General features: G+C 31.3%; 1 protein-coding gene across 2 annotated transcripts; it reads right to left on the bottom strand.

Annotated features, from left to right (window-relative positions):
* Positions 1-19,550: 19,550 nt before the first annotated feature.
* LOC139848257 (BTB/POZ domain-containing protein SR1IP1-like) lies at positions 19,551-21,984 on the bottom strand. 2 transcript variants are annotated; one of them, XM_071837992.1, is made up of 5 exons: positions 21,896-21,984; positions 21,729-21,798; positions 21,008-21,628; positions 20,035-20,529; positions 19,551-19,949 (listed from the first exon to the last, which is right to left on the bottom strand). In XM_071837992.1, the coding sequence occupies exons 1-5, from the start codon at positions 21,949-21,951 to the stop codon at positions 19,626-19,628; spliced, it is 1,566 nt and encodes a 521-aa protein (XP_071694093.1). In that variant the 5' UTR covers positions 21,952-21,984; the 3' UTR covers positions 19,551-19,625. The 2 variants fall into 2 exon arrangements, with proteins under 2 accessions (XP_071694093.1, XP_071694094.1); XM_071837993.1 differs by having other exon boundaries at positions 20,035-20,526.
* Positions 21,985-26,195: the final 4,211 nt, after the last annotated feature.

Below are 26,195 nucleotides of genomic sequence, written 5' to 3'. Positions count from 1 at the left end.
CCACTTCCATCACCTTGAACTAACCATATTCGACACTCCACAGCTATCGAATCTCCACCTTCACCACCATCAAAATATATTTTCTTCTGAAGAGGTTCCTTATTACGGTTTGGGGTTTGAAGTTTTCTTTATGAAGTGGACCAAGTAAATAGCAATTATGTTTTCATTTAGCATTAAAATAAGACAAGTGTACGAGTGATCTTGAGTGGGTAATATTTAATGCCTTAAGTTCATGTATCATGGAGACAAATAAACCCCACATGCCTTGACCAAATGATTTAAGCAACTGAATTCTAAATTCTTTTAACATCCATAAACTTCTAACGAACTAAACTTTAATTATTGGGCCGTACTCTGTTGTGTTATCGGGCCACTGATGGACCAAAGTAAACGAGAAAGATCATATTATTGGAAATGGTACATGCTAATATCCATTACCGATTACTGCTATTCGAATTGCTGGTGACACGAGTAGATGATAATGATGTTACAAAATAATGATGATGTAATACTTGGTGATGGTACTCGTTTGGTTTTGATGAAGGAGAAGGAAACAAAAATATAATATAAGTACATTTAAGATCGAAAGTAAAATAGAAAGATACATGGCAGTGTAGTGGTTAAGGGTGTTTGTGTTTAAGCGAGAGGTCGCGAGTTTGAGCCCTCGCAAGGACGTTTATATTTTTACACATGCTACATTGAGGTAGCAATTATTATTATTATTATTATTATTATTATTATTATTATTATTATTATTATTATTATTATTATTATTATTATTATTATTATTATTATTATTATTATTATTATTATTATTAGTATTATTAATATTGATATACGTATTATTATGATTAGGATATTATTATTATTATCATTAAGAATCTGAATTATTATTATTATTATTATTTTTATTACTAATTAAGAACTTGATGAATATAATTATGGATATAATTATATATATAATGATATGAAGATTATGATTCATTTATTTAATTTGATTTGGAGAAGATTATGATTAAGAAGATATAAATAGTTGGTTATGAGTATAATTATAATAAAAGTCACAATTAAAGGAATTATCATTATTATCAAAACTATCATTCTTATTAAAATTATCATTTTATTATTATTAACATTATCATTAAGAATAACATTTTTAATAAAATTATCACTTTTAGAATTATTATTATTATTATTAGTATTATTGTTATTATTATTAGTACTAACAAAATTTTATTATTATTTTTTTACAATATTATTATTATTATTATTTTTATTATTAAAAGTATTATTCAAATTATCATTTTTTTTTTCTATCATTGGTATTAAAAGTATCATTTTTATAAAAATTATCATTATTATTATTATTATTATTATTATGGGATGAATAAATTTTTTTATCTATTATTATCAATATTATTTTATGAAATAACTATTAGCTATATGAAACCATATTTACTACATATCACATAACTATATTAATATTTTTACAATAAATATTAATAAAGGAAAATAATTAAGTTATTAATGAAAGACATGATTAAAGTAACAATTAATACACTAATAATATATAATTTGTTCGATTACGATTATATGTATTAATAGATATACAATTAATATAGGTTCGTGAATCCAAGGCCAACCCTACAATTGTTCAATGATGTCATATGTATTTTTACTACAAAATACAGTATAGTGAGTTTCATTTGCTCCCTTTTTAAATGCTTTTGTAATATATATTTTTGGGACTGAGAATACATGCGCTTTTATAACTATTTTACGAAATAGACACAAGTAATTGAAACTACATTATATGGGTGAATGATCAAAGTTGAATATGCCCCTTTTGCTTAGTAGCCTAAGAATTAGTAAACCGATCTACTAATTGACGCGAATCCTAAAGATAGATCTATTGGGCCTAACGAACCCCATCCAAAGTACCGGATGCTTTAGTACTTCAAATTCGTTTTTATCATGTCCGAAGTATTTCCCGAAATGATAGGGGATATTCTTATATGCATCTTGTTAATTTCGGTTACCAGGTGTTCACCATATGAATGATTTTTGTCTCTATGTATGGGACGTATATTTATGAGAACTGGAAATGAAATTCTTGTGGTCTATTAAAATGATGGAAATGAATGATTATGATAAACTAATGAACTCACTAACCTTTTGGTTGACATTTTAAAGCATGTTTATTCTCAGGTATTAAAGAAATCTTCCGCTGTGCATTTGCTCATTTTAGAGATACTTCTTGGAGTCATTCATGGCATATTTCGAAAGACGTTGCATTCGAGTCTTTGGGTTCATCAAGATTATTATTAAGTCAATTATAGTTGGATGTATTATGAAATTGTATGCATGCCGTCAACTTTCGTTGTAAAGAAAGTTTGTCTTTTAAAAACGAATGCAATGTTTGTAAAATGTATCATATAGAGGTTAAATACCTCGCGATGTAATTATATGTTATTATATTCATTCTTATGGATTAGGACGGGTCTTTACAACCGAAACAGACGGTTTTATTTATGCGGTGTCATTAGGCCGCAAGGCGTTAGAATCAGCTAATCGAGAGGGGAACAGTGGTTTATTATCATTATTTTACGGGGCCTAAATTTACCTTTAACTTTCTAAGGTAGAAGGTGTAAGTTAACCTAGGGTCGTACTTTTGAATAGTTTAACGAATTGAGGATCAAGTAGATAATTGTGTTTGGTTAAATTACCTAGACAAATGATAGTAGTTGGTTTTAAGCTAATAGTCCTAATTGCGGAAAAGTAAATATTATGGAAGGATGTCCGAAGTATGCAGATCAGGGAAAATGTTGACCAAGATATCAATTTGGGCTAGGGAAAGGTAATTATGTTTATGTTAAAGCTAAGATTAGAATGGTGTAGATCTAGTTGGATGAGCCAATTACACAGACCTACTTATCTCTAAACTCTCGGAGTTCTCTTTGAGTAGTGAAAAGTATGTCACTTGGTCGTATAATTGAAAGGTAACTATACCTCGGAGGTTATCCTCAGTAAAGCACTAGGTTTATTAGTGAGTTGAGTTCTAATCCCAACCCTCATTATCAGTTTGGGTAACTGAATAACAACGTGTCGTGTTGAGTGAACACTGATCACAAACGGAAGGAGTCCGTCGGGTCAAGTTGACAAAACCTTAATGTAAACTAACTACCATTTCATCATACTAATGAGATCATACCAATCTAAACATTATACAGCATTACAATTTGACATACTGAAAGTAAAGCAGATAGAAATGTAATAGATACCTAAACAGTTGATATAACTTAATCCTAGAGAAACAATCAAACAAGAACATGCAATAGGTTTGGGTCATACAGTTAAGGCATTAACTGGATCTTAACAGCTCTTAAGAGGTCTCTTCGGAACATTCAATAGGTATACTAGGTCATTCATGTCTCAATTCCTAAGTTCCGTGTCCTAAAAGCGCATTAGATGCCTCTCGGGAACTCCGGCCATACCGAGTTCATAGAATCTTCAGATACAGTATAACCAGGGGTCTTAATCCTATGAAGTAGTTAAGTTAATATAGGTGGACAAGTCCTGATCACAACCTAGATTGGTCAATCCTTAAGATGCTAGCATACAAATCTATCGGAATCACAAGTTCAGTATGATAATAATAACCGTACTAATTTAACATAACTATGCTAACCCAAACTTCTATCATGACAACATACAGATTAATTAAGCTAACATGGTAATATCGGAATGCATTATTAAACATAAATGATAACAATACATGTTTAATTAACAAGAAAAGGGTTTCAGATAAAAACCTGAAAAGGCTGAAGAAATCTGCCCGAGATCGCAGGGACTTGCCGGGATATATAATACCAAAATTCGATAAATTACGGAGGAATCTTTGAAAAGATGTCAGTCAAAGTTCACAGTAACAGAAGTGCTAAGATAAGAATCCGTCTATACACTATTATGCAATAAATGCAGGAAAGTGTTTCTAGACTTAAGATGATAAGCAGGTAATTTCCTAAGGATGATAAGTAGATGATTTCCGACTAGTAATGATAAGCAAAACTTTTGACATGAAGACACGGTCGAAGTCCAGACTCACTAATGCATCTTAACGACTATCTGTTAGACACACTAATGCTAAGCTAGCTACTACTAAAAACTAACTAAAAAGCTTAAAAATCTAAATTGATGTACAAATTGAGTGTGTGTAAAAATGAATGCAAAAAGCCCATTAAATAGGCAAGGATTCAGCTGCCATACGGCTGGCTGGCCGTATGGCATAGCCGTATGGCATGGTGAGCCGTTTGTTGTGCCCGGATGCATGGCAGGCCGTATCCATTCATGGAAATCCGTATGGCAGGTAGGATGGTAGGCTGGATGGCAAGCCGTATAGCCCCTTCTGGTCTGCTATTTTTTCGGGAACGTAACTTGATTTCCTGGATCGTAACTTGTCTTTTACCGTTTTTGCTTTAGATTCTTCGTTTTAGCTCTGTTTTACTTGATTCTTTTTGCATCGCCTTTGTAATTACTTATTCTACAAAATTAACTGAAAAAGCGATTATTTTGGCGACAAAGTTTGGAACTTTATGGATTTAGGTCTCAATATCGGGGGTAAAAACGTGACTTTTTGGCCGATATCAATTATCATTGACATTCAACTAAAAATGATACATGCTATCACTGTTATATATATACAACTATAAAATAAAATATCTAACTAACTTTAACCCTAACAACTTGTTGGAGCATTGACTTTAATGACGTTGCTGGTTATACCATTAGAACTTCATGAAACACTTATGTTGCAAGATCTTAAAACAACTCATCAACTGCAACCAACTACTTTATTTTTAAGGGTAAGTGATATTGTTGAACGCCTCTTTAAGATCCCGATGATCCACCATTTGCTGCAAAATCTTATCATCTGGACTCAACGCATTCACCTTTTTCCTTGGTATCCCAACCGTCTCTATATATGACAAAAATTACAACTCGGGCAACCACCCGTTCTTCACTTTTCTATCATATTTATCTTCTTTAGTGATTCCATGTTCATCAAATTGTAAGTGTACACTGGATAATTTCAAGTAAACTTATACTTAAAGAAATTAGATATACAGTGTTGTTGGATATGATGGTAATAAGTATGTCGTAATGGTGGAATGTTTTGAATACCTGAATGGATTCCTATGGGTGTCTCATATATCACAAGAACAGCCATCTAGTCACCCAGTGACTCTTAACCAAGGGAGATGGGCTAACATCAATCCAAATGCAAATCTATAGAATTCTTCACCAACTGGTTCAATACGAGGGAATGTAAAAATGGCTACATGCTTTAATAAGAGGGCCTTCATTTGGTGTGCTCTATTAGTAGTCACGTAGAAATGATAAACATATGTTATTCCACAATCTCAATCATAATGTCAACTACTCTCCATCATATATTATAACAGAAATAACAAATGTTCGTTTGAAGCGGCTTCAAAAATGTGGTGATTTTAATCAAACCATTTCACAACTTTTAAAAAGACACTTCTGACCAACATTGGGTTCTCCTGTTATAATATATGATGAAGAGTACTTTGCTTTATGATTGGGATTACGGAAAGTCGTATCTCTATCATTGCTACGTGAATGATAATGGAGCACACCAGATCAAGCTTTTTAAAGCAGTTATCCACTTTAATGGGCCCTGCCTATTGAAGCAATCAGTGGAGAATTAAATATGCACTTGGCTTGATGTTACCCCACTCTCCTTTGGTTAAGAGTCACATCATGTACTTGATGGCTGTTGTTGTATAATTAAATACACACATAAAAATTCATTCATGTATCAAAACATTTCACCGTTGGGAAGTACTTATTACCATGATATCCACCAACAGTGTATATAAAATTTTTAAGTCTACGTTTAAGTAAGAAATACTTGAAATTATCTAGTTACACTTTCAATTTGATGAAAGTAGAGCCACAGAAGAGGACAAAAAAATAGAAAGGTGGAGAGAGGGAGTTTACTTGAGTTGTTATTTTTGTCATCTACCGATGCTACTGGGAACCGAGGAAAAAGGTGAATGCAGTGAACGGGGGTGATTAGATCTTGCAACTAATGGTGTATCATCAGGAGCTTAAAGAACAGCCGTCAACAAGATCAATTACCTCGAAAAATAAAGTAGGTGATCAGTAATTCTGAAAACTCAAGATTTAGTTGATGAGCTATTTTAAGCTCGTGAAACCTTTTTTTGCGTTTTAAAATCAGAAACTGCAGTTTGGTTAGTGGTGAGTCCGTTCGAAGCAAGTCACAAGATTATATTGTTTGACCTGCGAAACTTCCGACTAATGTTAGATCATTAGTCACATAGGTTGATTCAAAGGTCGCAAGGTCAAATTGCATGACCTGTGAACCTGGCGACTTGATTCAAATAGCAGTCTTTAACATGATATATATATATATATATATATATATATATATATATATATATATATATATATATATATATATATATATATATATATTTGTGTGTGTGTGTGTGTTTGTGTGTGTGTATCATATGTTGGTAGTGGTGATGAAACTGGAAGTGGTGATCTTAATTCTTATGTGGTTATTGTGGTGATGATACAGTTTGTGATCAGTGGCGGAATGTAAGAATTTCCATTAGGAGGGCGCAATAAAATAAAAGGCTTGACAAGTAAGGGAGGCAAAAAAAAAAATTGGCTCATTAAAAAGTATAAAAATTACACAAGAGCCCAAAAAATTGGGATGACCAAGGCCCTCTTTGGTCTTCACTACCATCCACCTCTGTTTGTGATAAAGGTGGTGATGGTGATATAGACTGTTGCTACTATAAAATGATGTTGGTGGTGAAGAACGTTGTTGGTGCTTCGTGTGGTGGTGGGAAAGATGCAGTAGGTGATGGTGGTATAGACTCTTGGTGTTGATGATGCGGTTGGTGGTGATGAACGATGGTGGTGATGGGTGTGTTAGTTGTGATGAGGTTGATAAAAAGATGAAGTCAATAATGAAAGGACCCGTCCATATTACTATAAACGCAGTACGTTCTCATTGGTCCTATAGCGAGGTATTTGACCTCTATATGATACGTTTTAGAAAATATTGCATTCGTTTCATAAAAAGCACATCATTATTATACATAATGCATGTTTTAAACAAGTGGGCGATTATTTAAGAAATAATCCCCAAAATACATCGGTTTCCAAATACTACACACGTGACGTAACAGTCGAATATAATACATGATAAAGGTTTTATTGAATGCAACACTTTATTTAAATAAAAGTATGAGACTCCGTGCACAGCTTGCTCAGATAATGCAACAGCGGAAGACTTTCTTAAGGACCTGAGAATAAACATGCGTAAACAGTCAACACAAAGGTTGGTGAGATATATAGGTTTATCATCGATATAAATATAGACCACAAGATTTCATGGTTATAAATATATGTACACTCGCAAGTGTATAAAAGTATTCAATAAGGTGTTGAGCGCTTCGGTAACCATACTTAACCATAAATGTAGCATATTCCCTTTATTATGAAATCTCCCTACACTGTACCAAGTGTAGTAAAAACGAAGTACTATGCAACCGTTTACGATACTAGAGCGACTAGCCCGGTTGGGGTTGTCAAACCCGATAGATATATCAATAGTATTCGCGCTTACATGTTCTTACAACATGTAAATATTAGTTACCAAGCTATTAGGGAAGATATGCAAGGTGGTACAACTCAACGTAGAATATATTTTAAGTACTTGTGTCCATGGCGTAAAACATAAAATGCATGTATTCTCATCCTAAAATATTTTTAGAGTTTAAAAATGGGACTATATACTCATAGTAGTAAAAGTATATTAATAATAAGTTTTCAACTTATTAAAAATATGACCGTCGTCCTTGGATTCACGAACCTATAACAATAATAACGATTCAGATAATAATACGACATATGAATAAAATAAAGCAAGTTCATAGAATACTTATATATTAATTTTTAACATTTTATGTTAGTAGTCCATTGTTAGTAGTCCTTTGTTAGTAGTCCAAAATAGTCCGAAAAGTCCAACAGTCCAATAATTGGTATATATATATATATAATCTTAGAATTACCTCACGACGTATTGTATATATATTGTATTTGCATCAACCCAGAGATGTATTATATACGTATTGTCTTAGAATTAACCAAGACGTATTGTGTACGTATTGTCTTAGGATTTATCAAAACGTATTGTATACTTATTGTGTTAGGACGTACCAAGAATATTATTATACATATATACAATCACAGAATTAACCAAGATTATAATATTTTGTTATACTAGTGATAACATGTCCAAATATATATAGGATATAGGAAAATTTAACAAGGATATGGTTAATATAGTTTTTATAATATAAATTTCGTCTATACAACGTTAATTTTAGCAGATTTTGTTTTGCTCGCTAAATATTCATTACAACTCCATTTAAAGTGAATCAAATTTTTATGGATTCATTAAGAAGTAAATTTTACAAAACCAATTCGAAAAGTTCATCCCAAGTAGTAATTTTTAGAGCTTTACCCTCTTTTTGTGTCGGTGGACAGATTTGGAAAAATCCCGGCATCCACCCAATATATGATTTTTGATAAAATACTTCCACTTTGTCTAAAATCATGAAAAAAATAATGGAAGTCTTATTTACATATATTAACATATTTCCAAAGTCTTAGCCTCGAACTCAAAGTCTAAGATAGGTTTTTAATTCCCAACCCAAAACAGCTCGCTTTTTACCGAATGGAGATTAAAGGATATATGTTAAGTTTCAAGGTGTTCTTCATATGTACAAGTTATAAGTTATTATATTAACTTAATATAACATCATAATACATATAAATAAGTGTTTTTAGATTTAAGTTAGAAAGATTAGATTAGTTTTTCAAACAAGCTTGGTGTTCACCAAAACAAGTTCTAGTTTTTATAAGTTTTATAAGTATAATAAGATAGCAACTATACAAGGAATTGAACAAGGATTTTGAGAAGTATTTTACCTTGATTATGAAGAGGAAAGTTGTTGAGATTATAGTATGATATGAGAGCATTCAAGTGTGTGTTTTTAGTTTAAGAAAATGTGGAGTAAAAATGAGTTAAAATGATCCTTATTTATAAGCTTATAATTTTGGATTTTAGTGAAAATATCTAAGATAAGTTAAATTGTATTAAGTCATGCATGACATATTAAATTGATTAGGTCATGGATGACATATTACACAAATAATTGCAGATTTCTATTGGTATATACCAATAGTAAATACTTCTAGAAGCTGTGTATAATACGGGTAAAAATACCGTATGAATGTGAGTAGAATTCTTGAGGAAATTGAACGGAAATACGAGTATAGCTATCCTTTATATGTATTGGTATAATATAAAGTGTATTCAATACTCGTAAGGACACTCGTAATACATTATATGTAAATACATTTTAACATAAGTTAATTACGTCGTTTAAATATTAATATATATATTGTTTGAAAACTCTTTAAATTAGTAGTATGAAAATATATATATATATATATATATATATATATATATATATATATATATATATATATATATATATATATATATATATATATATAATACTTTGTCAATATACTTAATGAGATATTTAATAATCATATTTTCAAGTTAAATATATATAAATCCATATATATACACAATAATTAAACAATTAAATCAAGTTATGACGTTCGTGAATCGTCGGAATAATAGGGTGACCAAAAGCTTGTGTAAAACTCTTTCCGGAGGTTCAAGATTTATTAAAATTCATTACTTATCAAGTCGAAATTATATAAAGATTAATTTTAAATTTGGTCGGAAATTTCTGGGTCGTCACAGTACCTAACCGTTAAAGAAATTTCGTCCCGAAATTTGGTCGAGGTCGTCATGGCTAACAATAAGAATGTTATTATGACGAATATAAGTTGATTCATGGGGTTTTATAATGATTGAGAAATATGGATAAAATAATTCAATTACTCGAAACGTATGAGTGAAGCTATCGTAAATAAGTGAAATGAGAAAATAGGGATTCGTCTTATCTTTTGACGTCATCACGGTTGATCTCTGGATTAAAGAAATTATTTGTAATCTATATAAGATTTGATTCTTCGGCGATTAAGGAAATTATGATCCTCTTCGATTTAATGCAATAATCTGTCTCGATTTCTGTGTCGAATATTTTACTATAAATCAACCTCCTACGTTTCCTTATTTCCACATCTCCCATCTTTTATACTTTCTTCCTTTCTTTGTACTTCCAAAACATTCGTCAATATGCTCCATCCAGTTTTAATTCTTGATATATTCTTGACTATCACATCTGTCATTCTACTTTTTCATCTTCAACTGGAGGAATCCATTAATTTCTACTATGCTCTTGGGTTTATAGTGTTCTTAGTTTTCCCATATCTTTATATTGCTATACGCATCGATATACACAGTTTGTAATTTCTGCGTTGTCTTCGTGCTTATATTTTTCCTTATATTTTGGAGTTTCATGCTTCCATCTTCTTTTTCCGACTTCAAGTCAATCGAATAATGGTCTAGAATTCATAGATATGAAATTCGGAATGAACATAGCTAATGCTCTAAGAGAGAAATTGTAATAGCACAATCTGACTTGTGAAATTACCAGAATCTAAAGGAAAAGATAGAACTATCAAGAGAATATGTTCTTGATATGTTTAGAGATTAGATTGAATGTAAGAGTCATGTAACATGGCACATAATGACGTTATGGCCTGTGAATCATTACGTTCCATTTAGAAACTCAGCACGACTTACTGTAATATAATCACGTTGATCAAGTGTCATTATATTATACTAACTCATGCTTCAGTTCCCAACATTACTTCAAAAATATTCATACTTTACACTCAGGGGTTTCAGATGTTTAGAAACTAAAATAGTTTTCTTTATGATGTGATACAGATAACGCGAAGGAATAAATGATTTCAGATAAGAATGGTTATGAAAATATTTTCAGAAATATGAAGGATATTTATAATGGAAGATACGATGATATCTTAAAATATTTAAGATAAGAGGATGGTGAAGAATATTGTCCGCAAGGGTTTTAGAGTAAGGAGCAAGGTATTTGCTAAGGATTTTAGCAGATATCGAATCATTTGGATTCTTTGAAGGTAGATTTCGTCCTTGTGATTTGTCGACAGCCTCCTTTAGGGTTTGCTCAATCCGTTTTCCAGTTCCAAACCTTCTCTTTTTCTGTGCTTTGCTAACACAATATTCTTTATCATCAACTTTTGACTGTTACGGTTGTCTACAGTTTCTGCTGCTTCATTCATCTTTTTCAAAACTTCATAGTACTGATTCGTAGGCTGAAATGCTATTCTGGATTTCAGAATTATAATTCTACGAAATAACGTTATATGTATATGCAGAAATGATGTGAGATTCAAGAGTAATTATTGATGCTTCCTGGGGTTTGGTATGATAATTATTGTTACAAGATGTAGATGGGTACATGACAAGGTTTTATAGTGATCTTTCAGAGAGATTTAAGTCAAAGAGCAATAAAGTTGCTGGTAAGCTTACTACTAATGTGGTGGAATATAAAAGATTCCCCAGTAACGATGGCGAAAAGACAACATATATATCAAGGTTATAAAGACTACTCCGGATGAAAAGTCGAAGTTGTCTTTTTGGAGCTGTGACAAAATTCGCTATTTTAAAAAGGGATTATAAAGTTATTTTGGGTAATAATAATGCTAAAGGATCTGACACGGATATGTGTTGAACCTTTGCTTAGATTCAAGTGTCCTCCGAATGCATATCTATATGCATATATTCTTCGTATGTATCGTGTGATTGGTTCATTCTCTCGATTGTTCCTTAGTTGAGGTGTTTTCAAGAATTTTGAAGGGTTTAGACGCAGGTTGTCATCGTCAATATCCGTATAATGAATTCATCGTGAATCTTGAATGATAAGAATATCTTTATGAGTTCTGTGAATGAAAGTGATGTTCTAGTATAGTTTGAATTTAAAGTATGATTTTGAAGGATGTAGGAATTTAAGATTGATGGCACTTCTTAAATCTTGACTTCGATTTTGATCTGTCAAAATCAGAATATGTAATTGAATTGGTATGGAAAATGGTTGTCTTGAATTTTGTGAAATGATGTATATTGCTATGAAAGGAGAGAGTATAATTAACGATTGTTGAAACATCATTGAAAATGTACAGTGTAACATATTAATGTGAACTTAAGTATTTCGCAGGTATTACCTACCCGTTAAAATAAAATTTCACAAGTAATATTTTGTACAAAAGAATTTTTATTACAGTCTTTATGAAAATATATGTATGTATATTTTCTTCAGATGTAATATGGATTTAATGAGTTAATATTATATTAATCTCATTTGGTTTACGGTTGGAACTAGAAATGAATAATCCCTAAAACTTTAGAGATTACATAATCGCCGCGGAATATTTCTTCAACGTAAATGAAATAATGAATTAATACTTCATCACTCATTATTGTTGGTATCCCTCAGTGCCTGCGGTGCGTATGATGTTGATGCTCGTAATGCGGCTTGCAATGTTGAGGCTTGTGATGTTGTTAGTACTGCTGGTGCTGGTGCTGGTATTGGTTTGATGTGAGTATAGATGATGAGAATTTGTTTTGTTTTGTTTTGTGAAAGAAGATGTTTAAAGTTTCTTGAATAAAAAGAGAGGTCAAGAGCTTTATAAAGGGAATGAAATGCTGTAGGATGCACTTGCTAATGAAGTTTTGCTTTTCATGACAGTAAATAATTCACCATGCAAGATACGGAGTAAAGGTCGGATATCCTCAATAATATTAGTAATATTATACTCGTTGCGGCATATCCTGGAAAGGAGAGAGAAAATGGTGTTACGAACGGGTTCGCCGGTAAGTGCCTCATGTTCTTCACCGAGAGGCGAATTAGATTCATGAAAGAGATTGCCTTCTTCTTGTCTAAATTGATTGATTCGTCCACGAACCCACCCCCAATTCATCAAAAAAAAATGATGACTAATTGGTTGGTTCATTCCGGTTAAACTGCTCTCGGAGCTCAAATGAAATTCCATATCGGAATAGCTTTTAGAATCCGATGAACTCGAGCTTTGTGAAGGATCCACCTTACACAATCAGAGAAATGATTGTTGATATGAAAAAAAAAAATTAGGACTTAGATTGATATTCTTAATATATAATTTACATATGTATATTTAATACCGAAATCTCATAAGTTACGAAGGAATTTACGGAAGATGTCAGGCAGAGTCTACCGTGATAGATATGATAAGATATGAATATGTATATACACTATCTATGCAATAATTGCAGTAAAACGTGTCAAGATTAAAAATTGATAGGCAGGTAATTTCTGACAAGAATGATAAGCAGAACTTTTAATATGCAGATAAGGTCGAAGTCCAGACTCACTAATGCATCCTAACAACTATCAGTTAGACACACTAATGCAAGACCTGTTTAGCTAAGACCACTGCTCTGATACCAACTGAAAGGACCCATCCATATTACTATATACGCAGTACGTTCTCATTGGTCCTATAGCGAGGTATTTGATCTCTATATTATACGTTTTAGAAAATATTGCATTCGTTTCATAAAAAGCACATCATTATTATACATAATGCATGTTTTAAACAAGTGGGCGATTATTTAAGAAATAATCCCCAAAATACATCGGTTTCCAAATACTACACACGTGACATAATAGTCGAATATAATACATGACAAAGGTTTTATTGAATGCAACACTTTATTTAAATAAAAGTATGAGACTCCATGCACAGCTTGCTCAGATAATGCAACAGCGGAAGACTTTCTTAAGGACCTGAGAATAAACATGCGTAAACAGTCAACACAAAGGTTGGTGAGATATATAGGTTTATCATCGATATAAATATAGACCACAAGATTTCATAGTTATAAATATATGTACACTCGCAAGTGTATAAAAGTATTCTATAAGTTGTTGAGCGCTTCGGTAACCATACTTAACCATAAATGTAGCATATTCCCTTTATTATGAAATTTCCCTACACTGTACCAAGTGTAGTAAAAACGAAGTACTATGCAACCGTTTACGATACTAGAGCGACTAGCCCAGTTGGGGTTGTCAAACCCGATAGATCTATCAATAGTATTCACGCTTACATGTTCTTACAACATGTAATTATTAGTTACCAAGCTATTAGGGAAGATATGCAAGGTGGTACAACTCAACGTAGAATATATTTTAAGTACTTGTGTCCATGGCGTAAAACATAAAATGCATGTATTCTCATCCCAAAATATTTTTAGAGTTTAAAAATGGGACTATATACTCACAGTAGTAAAAGTATATTAATAATAAGTTTTCAACTTATTAAAAATATGACCGTCGTCCTTGGATTCACGAACCTATAATAATAATAACGATTCAGATAATAATACGACATATGAATAAAATAAAGCAAGTTCATAGAATACTTATATATTAATTTTTAACATTTTATGTTAGTAGTCCATTGTTAGTAGTCCAAAATAGTCCGAAAAGTCCAACAGTCCAAAAATTGGTATATATATATATATATATATATATATATATATATATATATATATATATATATATATATATATATATATATATATATAATCTTAGAATTACCCCACGACGTATTGTATATGTATTGTCTTTGCATAAACCCAGAGAAGTATTGTATACGTATTGTCTTAGAATTAATCAAGACGTATTGTGTACGTATTGTCTTAGGATTTATCAAAACGTATTGTATACTTATTGTGTTAGGACGTATCAAGAATATTATTATACATATATACATTCACAGAATTAACCAAGATTATAATATTTTGTTATACTACTGATAACATGTCCAAATATATATAGGATATAGGAAAAGTTAACAAGGATATGGTTAATATAGTTTTTATAATATAAATTTCGTCCATACAGCGTTAATTTTAGCAGATTTTGTTTTGCTCGCTAAATATTCATTACAACTCCGTTTAAAGTGAATCAAATTGCTATGGATTCATTAAGAAGTAAATTTTACAAAACCAATTCGAAAATTTCATCCCAAGAAGTAATTTTTAGAGCTTTACCCTCTTTTTGTGTCGGTGGACAGATTTGGAAAAATCCCGGCATCCACCCAATATATGATTTTTGATAAAATACTTTCACTTTGTCTAAAATCATGAAAAAAATAATTGAAGTCTTATTTACATATATTAACATATTTCCAAAGTCTTAGCCTCGAACTCAAAGTCTAAGATAGGTTTTTAATTCCCAACCCAAAACAGCTCGGTTTTTACCGAATGGAGATTAAAGGATATATGTTAAGTTTCAAGGTGTTCTTCATATGTACAAGTTATAAGTTCTTATATTAACTTAATATAACATCATAATACATATAAATAAGTATTATTAGAGTTAAGTTAGAAAGATTAGATTAGTTTTTCAAACAAGCTTGGTGTTCACCAAAACAAGTTCTAGTTTTTACAAGTTTTATAAGTATAATAAGATAGCAACTATACAAGGAATTGAACAAGGATTTTGAGAAGTATTTTACCTTGATTATGAATAGGAAAGTTGCTGAGATTATAATATGATATGAGAGCATTCAAGTGTGTATTTTTAGTTTAAGAAAATGTGGAGTAAAAATGAGTTAAAATTGTACTTATTTATAAGCTTATAATTTTGGCTTTTAGTGAAAATATCTAAGATAAGTTAAATTGTATTAAGTCATGCATGACATATTAAATTGATTAGGTCATGGATGACATATTACACAAATAATTGCAGATTTCTATTGGTATATACCAATAGTAAATACTTCTAGAAGCTGTATATAATACGGGTAAAAATACCGTATGAATGCGAGTAGAATTCTTGAGGAAATTGAACGGAAATACGAGTATAGCTATCCTTTATATGTATTGGTATATATTATAAAGTGTATTCAATACTTGTAAGGATGTATTTACACTCGTAATACATTATATGTAAATACATTTTAACATAAGTTAATTACGTCGTTTAAATAGTAATATATATATTGTTTGAAAACTCTTTAAATTAGTAGTATGAAAATATATATATATAATACTTTGTTAATATACTTAATGAGATATTTAATTATCATATTTTCAAGTTAAATATATATAAATCCATATATATACACAATAATTAAACAATTAAACAATTAAATCAAGTTATGACGTTCGTGAATCGTCGGAATAATAGGGTGACCAAAAGCTTTGTAAAACTCTTTCCGGAGGTTCAAGATTTATTAAAATTCATTGCTTATCAAGTCGGAATTATATAAAGATTAAGTTTAAATTTGGTCGGAAATTTTCGGGTCGTCACAATAAAAAGATAAAGATGGTGAAAAATTTTGTTCGTGCAAATGAATCGAAACCAGAAAGTGAAAGATGGTAAAAAGGTGAGTGGTTCAAATAAAGATAAAAAGCTGCACGAGGGACCCCAATTATCTCCTAAAAATCACAAAATCTATCAGAGAATCATATCCGAAATCTTATCCTGATAAGTTAAGTTGTGAGTCGTTCTAGACCAATGTATGCCTCATAAAACTCGGTAAGTCGCAAGATGATCGTGCGAATGTGCGTCTCGTGTTATCCCGGTCAAGTGTCGATGTCTCAGTTAGCGACTTGAATTTTCTCGGCAATGACTCAAAAATCACGAGTCGCGGGAAGGCCTTGCAACTTATGAGGCATTTTGACAATAACTTTTTTTTTTTTGCAAATCTTTATAGTTGGTAAAAAATGGACGTTTTGATTAATAGTCTCAAAAAAATCACAATCTTTATTTTCGATTAGCTTATTCAATCAATCCCATATCAGGGGAGTAGCTATTTCCTTTAATATTTCGCTCTAAAATTTCTTTATGATATTCCAAATCGTTTCCTTCTAAATTTCATTAAAAACCCCTTCCTTTTATAATTTCCCTTTCGTTAAAATCACACTTTATTTTATTCTGGTTCTATAAAAAAGATATAAAAAACAATATATCTTAAATATCTTTTCCTCTTCTCAAATTACCTTTCCTTTTCTAATTTCTATCCATCTTTCCTTATCTGTATTCTTTTTCCTAATTCTTTCTATTCTAGTTCTATAGTTGCCAAAAAAAAAAATAGCAAAATGAAGATTTACAAGCCTCAAAATCCAAGCTCCAATACGAAAATTGAAAACGCTGTCTACTATTTTTGTTTTGTCAATGTTTGTATCACTTAAATATGTATTTATACAGTATGTTACGGTTTGACTGTTTGTATATCTCGCTCCAACTGTGAGGGATTATATATTAAGATTCGTCCAACCCGATTATATAGTGTGCTCGGTTCGTTAAGATTTATTAGATGTTTAGGGTTTCTATATAATCTATATATAGTTTGACATATAAACAATACACTTTTTGCTTTTCGGGGAAAAAAAAATAATACACTTTTTACGTGGTTATTTTACATGGTACATAAATCAGATACACTAATGTTAGTAGTATTTTTTTATTTATTTATATATTTATTTTGGTAAAGGGACACTAATGTTAGTATTTAGTTAAATAAATTTGGGTGATGATAAAATTTTAGTTTAAAAGCCCATAAATGAAAAGAACAAATAAGAAAAGGTAAATATCAACTGAATTATAAAATTTTAGTTCACAACTTTACATTTTAATTGTCTTGGGCTGTAACTCGTATAGGTTTTGCTCCATTAGGCTGGGCCATGAAGACGCAAGGTTTTTCAATACATCACTAAACAAGTTGCCCATTTGCACCCCACATAATCATCCAACGACGATTTAGTTGATGAGAATCGCTTACATACCAAGTAGAAAAGAGGTCAAAGTGTGTCAAAACTCATGTATTTAGTTAGGTGATTACACACGTTGTCTATAGATAGGATTATTACTTTTTTAGATTATTATAGGTAGGTTAAGTTAGGTGATGTTTGTTTTTCAGTCTGCATATCTTATTATGTCTTATATTTGTGTGTCTACAAACGTTTTTATTGCAGACTGTTTGTTTTTCTAAAGACATAAGATAAAATAATATGTTACTTTGTCTGTATTCTCGCAGACTTATAAATATGTTTCGAAGTGTTGCAGGCATAATGAAGTTATTTAACAGACATAATAACAAACATTCTTCACTATTCATCATAAAGACTTTTAGGCCATATCTTCTACACAGACATGATCCGCAGATCTTCAGATAAAAATCTCTTAAAAAACAAACAACACCCTGTAATATTGTTTTGTATAGATGAACTACGGAGTATAATCTATGATCACTTTCGCATATTAGTCCCTCTTACTATCCCCTCTTGCGTCTTTTCTCCTCTAGTTACAATTGAATTTTAAATTTTAGATTGTCAAAATTTATATATATTTTAGATGACATTATCGACCATAATTGTACATCGGCTAAATTACATTCTTGAACTTACTATATTTAGTTAGTTTAATATTTATTTCAGCTTAAAAAATGACTAGAAGACAAGAAAAACATAAGTTCGTTGTTGATAAATATAAATTGTACGATTTTCACCATTTCGGTCATATCTACTCCACACGAATTCCGATTTAATTGATCTAAAGCTTAAACGTTTGTAACTCACATGGCTACAAATTTCATTACTTAGGGCAATCACTCGGTAAAAGTAGTTTTGCCTCACAATCAAATCAAGCAAGTGGTACTGTAAAATGTAGAAATGTTAACGTAAGAAGAAATTATGACTTAACACTACTTGAACCATCACCATATCTACTCAAGCAGTTTTGCCTCACAATCTAATCAAATCTAATCAAGATGGTACTGTAAAATGTAGAGATGTTAACGTAAGAAGAAATTACGACCTAACACTGCTTTAACTCTCGAACCCCAAAACAATGAACAAAATCCACTTACAACCACTGAAATTACCAACAAGAAACCATGATTTAGTCATCTGAAAAGCACCCTCGACACAACTGGAAACTACCAATCAAATTCTACGAACATAGACCTCCCTATAGTAAATAGTAATACATTTTAAAGGTGAAAGATGAATTGATAATTAAGTTCTTGCTATCATCTCAAAAAGTGAAGTGATATTAAGATCATCTCTTATAATTTCTTATGTATTGAATTGAAATAACAAGATTAATTGAGCTCTACAACTCATACATTTAGCTTCATTCATTATATTTGCCGTCAAAGTAAATTATCTTAAATTCTTCTTATACAAATTTATATGATACAATCATATAAATATATTCTCTTTTTTACACATGTTAATCTAGCTAGCATCATACAACCATACAGGTAATCCTCTGTTTATATCAGAATTTCAAAAATTATCATTCAAGATAAGTAATCCACCTTCAACTTAGTATCTATTAAGAATTTCAAGACTTCATATTTTTTATAAGGTTTAAGGAATCATATAATACAACAAAACACCTTAATCTTACAAGCTAAAAGGATTATACAAAAGCCAAGAGTTTTAAAGCTCAATGACACGTTCGACAAATGTATGGCATTCAAGAAATCGAATGTCTTCTGTCTTTACTTTCTTTATTCTTGATTTTCGTAATAGAAGGCGAAGTCCCATGATCAACCCATAAAAATGGCGTAAATTTCATTAATTTTTTCGACATAAAACTCATGAACGATCTTGTAGGGGCTGCTGACTTGTCAGATCTTTCAATGTCTTTCAATATCATTTTCACTTTAAAAAGCTCAAATTTAAGATCTTGATTTTCTCTTTGTAAGTTTGGAAGATCATCATTTTCACTAGTTAGCTTTTCAAAGTTTATCAAACTGTAAAGCTTCTTTCTTTCTTCATCCCTTAAAACTGGATGAGCCTGCAAGATAATAAAACAGATAGTTCTTGAACAAAAGTACTAAATTTTAACCAATATTTTAAATATCAATGAGAAAAGATTGCACCTTTAAGTAGATGTCAATTGCTTTATACATTCCATCTTCTGCTACCCTTTCTCGATTAGGTATTTGTTCAATAAGATTTATGAATTTCAACAGAGACAAGTTACAATCAGAAGCTATTTCAACAAGATAGTTCTCCATAAGCATTACAACTTTCTTTATATCGTCAGGATTGGCATCAGATTCGCAGTAATTCATCAAGATTCGTTGAATGGTGTCAACATCAAATAAAGTGTCACGATCAAATCGAAAAGAATGAATAAGTATATCATCTAATACAGCTTGTGAGAGTTGTAACCCCATTCTTTTCTCCAAATCGAGCCTACATGCCACTGTTGTTTCAAGATTTATTGCAGATCGAAGCAGCGTTGATAGGAAACTAAATGATATTGCATTTTTTTCCCTTGGTAAGAGGCTAGTTATTGTTTCCAAGACAACCCTTTTTTCGTTGTTTTGATTTGGACCGCTTTTGTTCTTCCCTTTTCCTGATATTTCCTGCTTAAAAGACCATAAAGGTGACATTTTTCATATTAAGCGTTTGATAAAACTGTATGGTTTATATTCTGAAAAATTCAAATGTTCTGAATGAAATTGGTTCTGAAGGACAATAACTTGTTTGATAATCATTTTGAGTGAACATTAAGAATGATGTAAAATTACCTTATTAACCTTTTGAGGGAGTTAAAAAACATTATAGTTGTTTTTAATAAGTGTACTTCATATAAATTATAGAGGATATATTACATATACTTTAGGTGCTTAATGTTAAGAAACTATTTTAACTCTGAATGGTTCAACACTTAATGGTAAACCATTCAGCACCATATGTGATGTTAGAAACAAATGCGCCGAATGCTAAATGGTTCATCATTCATTCAACACAGAACAATTTAATTAAGAGGTAATCAAACGCACCCTAATGGAAGTATGAAACATTAAAGGTGTGACAAAACAATTGGAGATTAAGAGATCTTACCAAATCACGGAGAAATTTTTGCGCATAATGTGTTACAATTGGACCAAGAGAAAACTTATTAAATCCTCTTGAAATCATTGCAAGAAGAACCCTTTGAAACGTATGAATGTTAAGAACAATCAAATCTTCAGCCCACCAATCAGCTGCATCTTTTAACTGACACAACGAAGAAGACGAAGAACCTAAACCTTCACTACTACACGCTAAACTAGTCGCTAACGAAATTTGGCTTTCTTTCATCACCATATACGCTATAGCATCGACACATCGAGTGATCATTTTAACATTTTCAGCAACCGGTAAAAGCCTTTCTGACGACTGCAAGATAGAAACTGCACCAGATAACGAATTAAGTCCGACTTCGTTTAGATAAGATTCGGTTCTTGTTACAAGGTTTCCAACTGCAATATCCTCTGTCATTTCAAGATACTCAGCTACACATCGAGCTTTTGCAATGTTCTCGATCGATAATTCAAAGTTTATTCCGTAACAAAACTTCGCTGCGAGTTCGAATCCTTCAGGTCCTCCCGGAACATTGTTGATTTTGACTACATGATCAACTGTTTCTTTATAGTTTGACAACAGTTTCCTCATGTAACCACATTTTGATACTAATGGAAACTGCGATTAATGATTAAAGAAATCAAGTGTTCATATTAATGTTACTGTACAAAATTTAAAGTTGCAAACTTTAATGGCATGCATCATATGCATATTATACCTTGTGTAATGAAAAAGAAACACCTTGTACTTCGATCGTGATATCGCTCATGATCTCCTGAGAAAAGATCCTGCAAAAACGGAAGCTATTTAACAGCTAACAAAAATCAAAACTCCAAAAGAAACAATTTCGATTCAATTAAAACAAATAAAATTAAGCAAATTAACCATTCAGTAGTCCTCTTCATGGCATTACTCATGAGCGCCTTTCTGTTAACAGACATTATCGTATCGGTTTAGGCATTCTTGATCTTATCCATGATTCACAGTTGAAGAATATATATAGAAAAAAGGAATGAACTTTTTATTCGAACATACGCGCATTTTGCGGTGGCTTTACACAGTTGGATTTTAACCTCGAGTACTTATGATTCTGTGACATGTATGTCACTGAATATGTTCTTGTTCCCAAACAATCAACATATCCAAGGAAATACCCAAAATGGGTATAAGTTTTTAGCCAAAAAGGTGCAACATTTAGGGATAACATAGTCTTTTCGACATCGTAGGTAAATAATGCAAGGTTGAAAAGACTGTCATTTGTCATTGTATAGGCGGTGGGACAAAGGATTTGGGAATGATTGGTGGTAAATACATTGGATGTGTTATAATTCAGTAGGCTTATAACTACCTTTAATGGTTATAAGAACAAAGAGAGAAAAAGAGAGAAGAAGGAGAGAATAAATATTGATATTGATATTTCAAGAGAAAATGGTGCACCTTAAATGGCTACCATACATGTCTATTTATAGTATAAAATATTACTATGCAAGAAATATAATAATAATAAAATTAACAACCAATCTAGATATTTTATAACACTCCCCCTTGGATGACAATTTTATTAGAGAATAACTAGTACTGCCTCGTTAAAAACCTTGCTAAAGAAAACTCATTGGGATAAAACTTTAGCTAAGGGAAAAAGAGTGCAGCATAGAGTTGACTCCCCCTCAAGTAGGCAACGCCTGAGTTGTTACATCTTCTGAACATGCCTCATGCCAATATTATGAACGTGTGTTCTGAAAATAGCAGTTGGCAGTGCTTTGGTATAAAGATCAGCAGAGTTGTTGATTGAACGTATCTCATTTTAATCTGGTTGTCTTTTACGAGATCTTGAGTATATGAGAAGAATCTGAGGTTTTCATCTGAAACTGTATCATCTAAATCTTTTATGTAGAAGTTTAGCCCCTGTGATTTGTCTACAATCTCCTTCATGGTTTGCTCAAACCCTTGTTTCAATTCATATTCCCTTGTAGTCTTTTCTGAGCCTTACCAACATACCATTCTTTTCCATCAAACTTATGACCGTTAAGACCGTTTATAGCTTTAGCGCCTCGTCAGCATTTATGTTTTGTTCTGTCATTTTTGATACTCTTCTTTCATTTGTATTATGTAAGCTGTATTATCTTCATAGATAGTTGTTACGCTTTTATAGCGTTCTAGTCCACAAGAATCAATAATGATTTGTATCATTGATCTTAACTAAAATCATTCCCGAGTAGCTTCATGTAATGCAATCACTTCGGCATGATTTGATGATGTTGCAACAAGTGTTTGTTTTGAGAACGTCATGATATTGCGGTGCCTCCATTTAGGAATACATATCCAGTTTGAGATTTAGCTTTATGTAGATCGGATAAATAATCTGCATCTGTATAACCAAACAAATCTTGTTTCGAGTTGTTAGAATAAAATAATTATAAATCAGTAGTTCCCCGAAGGTATCAAACTATTTGTTTGATCCCATTCCAATGTCTTTTGGTAGGGGCTGAGCTGAACCTTGTCAACAAATTAACTGCAAAAGAAATGTCAGATCTTGTATAATCTATAAGATACATAAGAACCTCAATTGCACTAAAATATAGAACTTCCGATCTGTTAAAATTTTCATGATCTTCGCAGGGATGAAATAGATCAGTGTCAATATTGAGTGATCTAACAACAATGAGTTTGTCTTTAAAAAAAATGTTTTAAAATCTTTTCGGTATAAGTTGTTTGATGTACAAGTAAACCATTAGGCATATGCTCAATTTGCAATCCAAGGTAATACTTGGTTTTTTCAAGATCTTTCATTTCAAAATAATTCTTTAGAAGTTGAATGATTTCATAGATCTCTTTATTTGTTCATATGATGTTAAGAACATTGACATAAACAACTACGATCTCATATCCGAACATTGTTTTTATAAAACATACGTGCAAAATAAGTTTATATTTATACCCTTTTTTTTATCAAGTAGTCATTTTATCGGTTATACCACATACGTCCCGTTTGTATAAACCCACTTAGAAATCTTTGTGATTTAATGGAATATATTCCCTTGGGTTTTACATTAGATGCTTATGATACCTTAACCCTTTAGGTATATTCATATATATCACTATTAAGTGATCCATACAGATAAGTAAGTAGTAACAACATGTATGAGATGCATTTAAATAACTACCAGGTTGATTAAGTATCTAATAAGTAATTGTATCCATTACATGAGGATAATTTTTCCTCCTAATTCATTTCTGGTCTTTGTGGGAAATATTGAGTTACAAGTCTAGTTTTGCCTTGTAACTTCATTTTCACATTTCTTTTCGGATAAAAATTCATTTGTATCCCATACGTTTCACATCTTTAAAAGTGATAACAATTGATCCGAAAACTTTTCTTTTATCGAGCGATTCTAATTCAGCTCTTATTGCTCCTTTCCATTGAGCTCAATCATGTCCATTTTGTATATTCAATGACAGATTTTCGTTCCAGATCATCATCTTTATTCATGATGTCATTGTAACATTATATGAAAATATCTCATCAAGATTTTTCATTTTATTTCGGTTCCATAATATTGCATAATTTATCGCAATTTATGTATTTACATTTATCAATATCCTCTGCAGAAGGAATATTGATTTGTGGTTCTTCTTGAACACTTTCTTTTACCTCATTATCAGCTGATTTTCTTTTTCGAGGATTTTTATCTTCGGAACCAATTGATCTTCCACGTTTGATGCGTGGTAAAGACTCAACAGTGACATTATTGCCAGCTTTTGGAATTTCAGTTCGAGCTGGAGCATTTATCGCTGGTATATATGATTTAGTCACTTTTTTTTTATATCTGTAAATGCATAAAGTAATTAATTTGCAAGTTCTTGCATATGCATTATTTTTGAACTTTCGTTTCACATTCTTTTGTGCGAGTTCAATATACCTTAATTGATGTTCACATCATGAAGCATCATTTTATTTATTTATTTTGTTTACTTCACCCCCTAATCTAGGAAACAATGTTTTATTAAAATGACAATCAGCAAAACGTGCTGTAAAAACATCACCCATCATGGGTTCAGTATATCTTATGATTGAAGATGTTTTATATCCAAAATATATTACCATCTTTCTTTGAAAAACCATTTTATTGTGTTGTGGTGATACAATTGGAACATACACTGCACAACCAATGTTCTAAGGTGAAAATATTTGGCTCTTGGCCAAAATCAAGTAGTAAGTGAAAATATTTATGACTTCCACATGGTATAATGCGAATTAATGTCGCAGCATGTAAATTTACATGTCCACATATAAATATCGAGAGTTTTGTACTCATTATCAATTGTCTAGTTATTAGCTGCAAGCGTTTATCTATTGATTCAGCTAAACTAATTTTGTGTATGCACATGAGCAACTGGATGTTCAACAACAATCCCTGTAGATATATAATGATCATTAAATGTTTGAGATGTTAACTCACCAGCATTATCAAGTCTCATCCTTTTAATGGTGTAATCAGAATAATGTGTTCTCAATTTAATAATTTGTGCAAGAAACTTTGCAAATGCCATATTACGGCTTGATAACATACAAATATGAGACCATCCGCTAGATGCGTCTATTAGAACCATGAAATATCAAAATAGTTCACATGATGGATGAATTGGTTCATATATCTTACCTTGAATTCTTTCAAGAAACATTTGTGATTCTTTTTCACAATATACTTTTCATTAATCACCATATGTGCTTTCCATTAATCACCATATGTGTTTTTTTTTTTATAAATCACCATATGTGTTTTTTTTTAAACATATATCCTTTTCACCATATACGCTTTTAATCATATGCGCTGTGTTTTTCACCATATGCGCTTTTAATCATATGCGAATTTCATCATATGCGTTGTGCTTTTCATCATATTCGCTTTTTATCATATGCGCTTATCATATGCGATGCGCTTTTTATCATATGCGCTTTTTTATGTGAATAGTAAATTAATTAATTTCGTTTTACTATTCATATGAATTAATTTAGATTTACTATTTTGTTAATTGAGTAATATATATATATACATCATATACTTGTGACTCCGAAGGCTCAAATGAATTTGACCATATAGTTATACGTTGTACCTTGCACATTAATTTTCAGTAGAAGCTTTAGATGCATATTATTTTCAGTAGAAGCTTTAGATGCACTTTT

The sequence above is a fragment of the Rutidosis leptorrhynchoides genome, chromosome 5 (genome assembly GCF_046630445.1).
Source record: "Rutidosis leptorrhynchoides isolate AG116_Rl617_1_P2 chromosome 5, CSIRO_AGI_Rlap_v1, whole genome shotgun sequence".
NCBI classification, from domain to species: Eukaryota; Viridiplantae; Streptophyta; class Magnoliopsida; order Asterales; family Asteraceae; genus Rutidosis; species Rutidosis leptorrhynchoides.
Note: the sequence above shows the minus strand (reverse complement) of the source record. Positions and strands in the feature narration are given on the sequence as shown.

What these genes read in the sequence shown, in the direction of transcription:
- LOC139848257 (XM_071837992.1), bottom strand. Translation starts at nt 21,951, where the DNA reads ATGTCTGTTAACAGAAAGGCGCTCATGAGTAATGCCATGAAGAGGACT. An exon ending in ATGAAGAGGACTACTGAATG is followed by an intron (nt 21,799 to 21,895) that starts GTTAATTTGCTT and finishes CCGTTTTTGCAG; the next exon opens with GATCTTTTCTCAGGAGATCA. An exon ending in CAATTGACATCTACTTAAAG is followed by an intron (nt 19,950 to 20,034) that starts GTGCAATCTTTT and finishes ATTATCTTGCAG; the next exon opens with GCTCATCCAGTTTTAAGGGA.